The 8,925-nt window shown below is 45.5% G+C and overlaps 1 protein-coding gene across 1 annotated transcript; it reads left to right on the top strand.

Annotated features, from left to right (window-relative positions):
* The first annotated feature begins 401 nt into the window (after nucleotides 1-401).
* LOC132651986 (putative protein FAM90A13P) lies at nucleotides 402-5,189 on the top strand. Its single transcript, XM_060376882.1, has 5 exons — nucleotides 402-473; nucleotides 1,494-1,646; nucleotides 2,447-2,658; nucleotides 2,875-2,956; nucleotides 3,993-5,189. The coding sequence occupies exons 1-5, from the start codon at nucleotides 402-404 to the stop codon at nucleotides 4,944-4,946; spliced, it is 1,473 nt and encodes a 490-aa protein (XP_060232865.1). The 3' UTR covers nucleotides 4,947-5,189.
* The last annotated feature ends 3,736 nt before the right edge of the window (nucleotides 5,190-8,925 follow it).

Genomic DNA, 8,925 nt, shown 5'->3' on the forward strand with positions numbered 1-8,925 from the left:
CTGCCACTGACCTCCTCCTCTTCCCAGGAATGAACCTGGGCATCTGTGAGGGTTATGGAAAAGACAGATATATGGAAAGATTAAGGGAACTGTGTCAGGGTGGAAATTCCTCCATTTGTATGGATGTGCCTTCTTTACAGGTACATATCGCTTGTCCTTAAGCATGATCTTGGATTTGGCTATGAAGATAAACACCTCTAATTCTTAATCTAGATTCACTCTTGGCCACACCTTTGCTGGAAGCCTATATAAGAATTTGGGAGGAGGAAGTTTTTGCTCTTTGCCTGTTTGCAGTAGAAACTGGAGCCTATTTCTTCGGGACACTAGCATCTAATGAAGACAAGCTGAGACACCGTGCTGCATAGACTGATGAAGCAGACATTTTTCAGACATTTTGCCCCATGAAAGAAATCCAGCACCATATTTGGAAAAAGACCCTGAAGACACAGGAGCTGCTCAGTTGCTCTGCAAAGGTGAGTCTTGCAGTAAGTCCTGTAAGAGGACATTTATTCACCTGTTTCAGTTGTTGTCTGGGAGGCTTCCTCTGTCTGCTAACCTAGCCCTACTCTTGGAAGCTTCCAGCCTCCATACAATATAACCGAGGCCTAGAATGATTTTAGCCTCTGAGACTGACTGCTATTCAGCTCATCCTGTCTAGTTCTTTCTAAGCTCATAGCTGGCTGATTCAATTCAGCTGTTCTGACCCAAACTCTCTCCCAGCTGACTTATTCAATCTGGCTTTTCTCTTGGCCTCTGAATTGTTCTGCTTGGCCTCAAACTAAATCCAGCAATCTGCTCTAATCCCCTGGCTCCTTCTCATTCTCTAGTTCATTTGGTCTTCACCCGAGTTCTCTCTCTGCGACCTGTCTCAGCATTACTGTCCCTCTAAAACTGCCTCCTTCCTCTCTCTGCATTGCCCCTTAAGTTTTTCTCTCTTCTTGTGAAAGTGGGTGTATCCTGTTTTGTAGAATCTTCTCAGATTTGTCACTTTCTTTTTCTGTGATTCAATTAGACATCACTTTCAAACCTGGGTGTTTCCTTTTACAAATTAACTTTACCTTCATCGTTTGGGGTTAAAGGTGTGTGCCAGCAGCTTTTCTGAACCTGAAACTTGCTCTATACCAGGCTGGCCTTGTCTATGCCTCCTGGATTAAAAGCATGTTTGTACTCCAGCCGTATCACATAGACCTAGAAGGTCTTTGGATCTCTTGCCAGAACAGTCATGCTCTGAATTAAAATTCCTCTACAAAATTTGTTACAGCTCGCATGTCCTATATCAAGGAGGCTGGCTCTGAAGCCTCTCTAAGCTGTTGTTCTGCCACAGATTGTGCCCTGTTATATCCAGTGAGCCCAGACCTGCATCGGGATGAAGCTCAGGTGCCAGGAGAGCTGGTTGCCAGGGGGAAGCACAGTCTAAGTTGGGAAAGGCTCCATGGAGTGGGAGCTGGACTAATTTCATTGGTTAAAACTCTTTTGTTTCCTTCTGATTCAAGAAATCAAAGCCAACAACTCCAGATTCAGCGATAAAGCAGGAGACACACATGAAGATTCAGGACCATAAAGCTGTTCCAGCCCAGAAAGTCCAGAGTAAGCCAAGAGGGCCCATGACACAGAAGGTTCCCCCATGGCAAGAAGAGAACATTATGGTAAGTAGAGCCCTTAATGTGTCATCAACCACTGGGGCTAGGTGAGACACGAACTGGGCTCCCTCAGAGAACCTATTTGTTGTGGGTTTTCCACCAGAGAAGACTGCTGGGAACATGGCTTTAAGTCAATAGAAAGTCCTGATTAGCCAGGTGGCAGAGTACTGACTGGATCCTCTGTATCCCAGGGGATCACTGAACCTTTCTTGGGGTGAGGTTTTAAGCACAAAAACAAAAACCAACCAAACAAACAAACATGTTTTGGGTTGACATACTTCTGTTACCCAGAACAGTAGGCCAGAAGCAGAAATGCACAGGTGAGAGACATGGGAGATTTTCCCAGGACTGTGGACTCAGACACATTGGGTCTTGTTTTCATTTTGTTAGGTGATAGTGTCTGTGGGTTGAGTTCTACAGTCTGAATGAAGCTTCCATTGTGGAATTAGTTGTGCCAGTGTCTGGGAATTTATTAAGTTCTGGGGCCCTGTGAAATGTTGCATCTGTCCATGGTCCTGACTGTAGCAGAGGTATCAGAAGGCCAGGCAAAGGAACTACTCCCCCTGCATGTGGACCTGAGTAGACACTGGGAAGTAAGCCCAGCCTCTCTTTAGCAGGATTGGTCCTTTGGCACATACAAGGCTCACTGACATCACTCATGCATCTTTCAAGTGTGCTTACCTCTTCCGGGTTCAAAGAAACAACCATTTTCTGGAGAGAAAACATTGCAGGCATTTTAACCCTTTATCCCTAAGAGGTACCTGGATCCCTTTTTGACTCACTAATATCTCATTTGCTACTCACAGGTAAAATGCAGAGAGTGTGGGGCCTTTGGCCACACAGCAAGGAGCAGAAGGTGCCCAATCAAGTATGGCCAAAAGCTCCTAGATCCACAGCCTCTGGGAGCCAGGAAGGAGAAAGAGAATCAGGATCCTCGCAGGACACAGGGTCTCCAGAAACCAGGGCCCATAAGCCAGGCCAAGACAGAAAAGAAACCTAGTCAAGTCACTGGACAGAGGTGAGTGATGGGGAAGGGCTGGCCAGAGGGAAGGCTCTGGGTGCAGCAAAGCTCATGGGGTACCATCACTCATCTCTCTGTCCCCAAACACTGAAAGGGCCAGACAGCTAGTAAGTAGTATACTAGCTACAGAGAGTGAGTGGAGAGTGGGTGAGTGAGAGTGGGTGAATGGGTGGGTAGAGCTGATGTGTTTCCACACCATTGTCTGTCCCACAGAGGTGATGAGCAGCAGAGGAAGGCTCCCTTCCAGAAACTCCCCATGGATCCACAGAGGAGGGGCCAGCACATCAACCTGGTTGTGAGTAGCAGCAGTTGCTCTGTTCCTGAAAGTCCCTTTCTCTGTGCTCTGCCCCACCTGCCCATTCCCTGCTGCACCACCTGCTTGCTCCATTCACGACCCCATGCATGTCACATCGAATCAGTCCTCTCTGATGCAGCAAGGACTCATTTGGTCATTTTCATAGTTCAGACTGACTTGGGTTTTGGGGAGCAAGTGAGCCTCTGCTGTGTGCTTCTCCTTTGGTAGACCAGTTCTCCTGGAGGATGGGCAGGCTCCTCCTCACCTGTCCTTGAGCATGACCTTGTCTCCTGGTCTCCATGTGGTCCTTCCTTCTGAGGTCATATTACAAACATGGCCTGCTCTTCTAGCCTTCTAATGATCTTCTCTCAGATTTTAATGTTTCCATTTTGAACTGATTCTGTGTGCTGCTTCCAAAATCTAGACTTTTATTGGAGAACTTTTAGGGCAATGAATATATCCTTTAAAATTTTTATTTTATTTTTATTCCATCCCAATATGTTGGCTGCAGAGTTGACTCTCATTTTGAGAGTCATATTCAAGTCATGTCATCTTAACATACCTTTTCCCCTGTTTTACATCCTAGGTGACATGATTAGGGGTTTTCAATACACTGGAAATTGCGTGGTAATTTGAATTGTTTTTCTCTTGACCACAAAAGGCTCATGGCCCTCTGCTTAGCTGTCTATTTATATCATATATAAATAAGTAAAGATTTCTGTAAAAATCATATATTCTTTACATAAAACACATGTACACATGCAGATACATTTGAGTGATGAGAGTTCAGCTCAAGGAAACTTCACAGTGAGGCTGAAACTCTTCACATTGCATGTCCCAATCCCTCTGCATCTCCCCCACCACAGGTTCTCATTCTGCAGCTTTTGGATAACTAATGTAGACCATTTCAGACTGAGTACCTTCACCTTAAAGTGAACTTATACAAGAGTTTTTCTGTCATGATAATCTTATGAGGTCCTTGTGTTATTTGGAAGACTTACATAGTCAATTTATCCTGCAATTGTTATTTTCACAGCATCCCAAGATGCCAGTGTTCAGTCCTGGAAACACAAAGAAGTCTGTGACCAACCAAATTCAGATTACTGTGTCACGTGCCAGAAAGTCTCCTGGGAAGCGGATGTGCCCTGGAAACCCTGGAGCCATCCAAAGCTCTGATGCCTCCTGCATCTTACCTTCCAGGCAGGAAGAAGGTCAGAACATGGCTGTCCCTGGGGTCTCACAGCCAGTGTTCAGGCAGGGTGGTGGAAACACAGCCTCACAAGACCTGCTGCATCAAAAGCTCCGGGGTGTCTCACATCAACAACCCATTGTGGTCCCTAAAAGGAATGGAGTCAGTGAAGCATTTCACACAGAGTCAGAAGCCCAGGGTCCCGGTGTGAAAACACAGCGCAGCCAGCATGCTGCCCTCCATCAGGGAAGACAGAACCCTGAACTTAGCTTCTGGACCCCAGGTGAGAAAGCTTCTTGGCAGCCCACACTGCCTAGCCAGAAATCCTCAAAGAGACTAAGAGTCAACTCTACCAGTGCACCAGAGGAGAGCAATGCAAGCACTGTTTTGAAGGCCTGCCGGGATAGGCAGTCTCTTCCCATTGCCAACAGACTTGGACTGAAAGATGCAGTGCCAGTGAGCAAGAAAATAGCAGCCCAGCTGCCCAGCACTGACCAAGAACAGCTACCAAGCAGGCCTGCTCTGGTCTCAGCCACACCCTATGCTGAGTCCTCTCAACCATCTACCAGCCATGCTGTACGCCAGTCCCTGAGAATGGTCTTTACTAGACTTAATGGTGACTGCTGGAGCTCCAGGTTCCTGACAGTGTCCCCAGCACTTGCCCATGAGAAGCAAACAGCTCCTTGGGAGGGCCCTGCCTTCCTGGAGAAAGGTGAAGCAGCACGCTCCCAGGTCCCAGTGAGTGTCCTCTATGAGGACCTTCAGGTCTCCTCCTCTTCAGAAGACAGTGATGGGCAGTGAGTGATGGGACAGCAGATGCCACCCTCCTGCTCAGACTTGACAGACACTTTCAGACTGGTCCTCTCTGGGTTAGCCAGCTAGATGACATGACTGGGACCTGTCAGATCCACTTCCAAATGACCCTTCTGGTGTGCGTGGACTCACATCTCTGCACAGAGCCTCACCTCAGCATGGACTCTGGACTCTGACCTGAGAAGACCTCTGAAGAAAAGTCACCTGTCCTCTCCATTGTGATTATCAATGACCTGTATACAGTATGTCTTTTCAGCTACCTCAACGTCCTAACTCTGCATGAGTTGTCATATTGTATGATGTTTTCCACTTCCAGTAATAAAATTGGCCTAGAAATTATGTCCGCAGTGGTGTTCTTGGGCCGAAGGCATGGGGTTTTCACAGGACCTATGGCCCAATAACGAGCCACAAACCCAAGAGGCTCTCAACCTACCCCATCAGGTTTGCCGTTCTGACACTGTGCATAGGTACCCCCACCTTGTGATCTTAAGACCATTGAGAGACAGGGCAGTTTGTAGGCCTGTCCTTCCAGGCTGCTGGTCACAGATGTCATGGTCACAAAGGTCAATTGCATCAATTTTAGGACTCAGTGGGCTTCTTACTGAGTTCCTATTCTGAGTTTTATCCACTATGAGGCCACTCACTGTCCCCATACCTCTGCTTTTGCTTGCTTTCCATTTATGAGGCCAGGACTTTGCATTCCTCACAAAGTCTAAATCCTGGCTGTTCATTACACCCTTTCATCTCAGCACCCTTTGTAGTTTGGGCTTGAAGGATGCATCAAACTGTTGTGTTCACTGCCCCTCACCCCCATATTGCCTCTCTGTTTGTTTTTGTGTGGCTGTGTGTATATATGTTTCTCATATTCATGTGAAAATCAAGGCACCTGGAGTTTCAGAGCAGAGTGCTGAAGCTCCTGGAAGATATTGGTTTCATCATGCATTTTTTTTGTAACTTATGTGCTTGAGGCAGTGTTTGACACTGAGTGGAAGCCCCACAGCTTGGCCTGTCTGACTGGCTGGCACACTTCAGTGATTTTCCTTTCTCTTCCCTGTTAGCCTGCTGAGATCTTTCAGAGCTGTGTCTATAGCTCTCTGTGAGTGGTGGGCCCCAAACAGATGTCAGCCAAGGTTTCTCTTTGTGCATCTCCTCAGGTACCACACCCTGTGTTGTCCTTGGGCTGCTACATGCCATGTGCTTCTCATGAGGTCATTCAATGTATTGTATCCAAGCTATATTTTATTAACAATACCAGTCATAAGACATTTCTCTTTTCTCATATAGAATTCAGCAGACAATGAAGAAGAGGGTAAAGTTTAAAGCAAGGGAGCTGGTATGAGAGCTCAGGCGTCTATGGGCTAGATTGGGAGATTCTCAACTTAAATCCATATGAACAATGTTTGGTGGAAGCCTAGGCTCTGTCATCCTTAGGATATGTAGAAGTAGGCAGAACCTGTCCATCAAGATCACCTCCAGCTATCTATATTTATAAATTTGGGAAGCCCCTGGGTGAGAACAATAGGCTTGCAGAGGAGACTGATGTCTCAAGGACACAAAAATCAGAACAAGTGAACTCAGGAAAAAAAAATCACAAGTCAGTGAGTGATAAGAACGGAGCATGAAGCAAAAAAAAAAAACACAAGCACACTTAACATTTGAATGGGTGTGAACCCTGTATCTGCCAAAGAACCAATCCTGCTGAAGAGCCTGGGCCTACTTCCCAGTGTCTTCTTAGGTCCACATGCAGGGAGAGCAGCTCCTCTGCCTGGCCTTCTGATACTTCTGCTATGGTCAGGACCATGAATGAACGCAACAAATTTAACAGAGCCCAAAACTTAGCAAACCCCTAGATATTGGCACAACTGACTCCCTGATGAAAGCACTATTTATGCTGTGAAACTCATTCCATAGTCACTACTTCAGTCGGCCATAATGAAAACAAGACCCAGTCCATTCAGGTCCATAGTTCTGGAAAAATATCTCAATGTATAACCCTTGCCTTTTGGCCTTGGCATTTCTGCCTTTGGCCTCATGTTCTGGGTAACTGAAGTATGTCGATCCAGAATATGATTTTGTGCTTGAAAGTTAACTCTGAGAAAAGCTCAGTTATCCCCTGGGATGCAGAGGACCTGCTCAGTGTACTTTGCCAGCTGGTTAATCAAGACTTTCTATTGACTTAAACCCATGTTCCCAGCAATCTTCTCTGGTGGAAAGCCCTCAACACAGATGTTCTATGAAGAAGCCCAGTCCATGTCTCACCTAGCCCCAGTAGTTACTGACACATACAGGCCTCCACTCACCCTAGGGTTCTCCTCTTCCGGTGGGGGCACATTCTGTGCCCATGGGCCTGTTGGCTTTCCCTGGTTGCCTGTTGCTAGAACTGCTCCATGGCCCTGGGTCTTCATGTGTGACTCCATCTTCTGGATCTGTTGGCTTTGATTTCCTGAATCAGATGCAAACAAAAGATTTTGAACCAATGCAATTAAGCATCATGACATAACAAGAATACTTGGCCTGAGCCACCCACCCGGGTCTGCAGTCCCCAAGACCAGGACAGATCAGAGGAAGCAGCAGTTCCCTGGCCTGCGCCGTTTCCTGGAACCCAGCCTGCCCTGCGCCCTGAGACCAACCCAGTCCCCCTGCCTGCACCATTCCCCAAATCCCACCCCAATCTGAGGCACAGGAGACAGTACAGATTAGAAGGCAGCAGGAAAACCAGCAGACTCCGGCCATCCGGGACCATGAGCTCTATCTACAACCCCAGAGACATATTTCCATCAGAGCCCACCAGGCCTCCTAGTAACAGAAACTAAAGGGCTAGAGGTCAGCACAAGAACACCAGCAACAAAACTCAGAGCTGAATGGCACCCCCCAAAACGCAGATATCCTACCACAGCAAGCCCTGAGGATACCATCACACTGGAAGCACAAGAAAACAATCTTAAATTCGAGATTATGAAAATGATAGAGGCCTTAAAAGAAAAAAAATAATCACTTAAAGAACTACAGGAAAATACAACCAAACAGGTGAAGGAATGAAATAAATCCCTAAAGGAAACACAGGAAAATACAATCAAACAGGTGATGGAACTAAGTAAATCCCTGAAAGAAATACATAAAAAGACAACCAAATGGGAAAAGGAAATGAATAAAACTGTCTAGTACCTTAAAATGGAAATAGAAGCAATAAAGAAAACACAATCCAAGGTAATCCTGGAGAAGGAAAATCTAGGGAAGAGAAAGGAAACTATAGAAACAAGCATCAATAACAGAATACAAGAGTTGGAAGAGAGAATCTCAGGTGTACAAGATATGATTGAAGAAACTGATACATCAGTCAAAGAAAATGTTAAATCTAAAAAGTTCCTGACACAAAATATCTAAGAAATCTGGGACAATATGAAAAGACCAAACCTAAGAATAATAGGAATAGAAGACTCTTAACAATAACGATAGACTACCTCAGAATAAAGGGCTAGAAAAAGGCTTTCCAAGCAAATGGACACAAGAAACAAATGGAGTAGCTATTCTAATATCTAATAAAATAGGCTTTCAACCAAAATTAATCGAAAGTGATGGGGAGAGCACTTCAGACTCATCAAAGAAAAAAATTGACCAAAATGACAACTCAATTCTAAACATCTATGCCCCAAATACAAAAGCACCCACATTTGTAAAAGAAACATTACTAAAGCTTAAATCACACATAGATCCACACATGCTACTATCAGGAGACTTCAATACACTTCTCTCACCAATAGACAGATGACAGATCATTGAGACAGAAACTAAACAGAGAAATAACGAAAGTAATTGATGTTATGAGTCAATTGGAACTCACAGATATCTACAGAACATTCCATCCAAACGCAGAAGAATACACTTTATTCTCAGCACCTTATGGGGCCTTCTCCAAAACTGACCACATACTCAGACACAAAGCAAGCCTCAACAAATACAAGGAAAC

The sequence above is a fragment of the Meriones unguiculatus genome, unplaced genomic scaffold, assembly GCF_030254825.1.
Source record: "Meriones unguiculatus strain TT.TT164.6M unplaced genomic scaffold, Bangor_MerUng_6.1 ChrUnknown_unordered_Scaffold_114, whole genome shotgun sequence".
NCBI classification, from domain to species: Eukaryota; Metazoa; Chordata; class Mammalia; order Rodentia; family Muridae; genus Meriones; species Meriones unguiculatus.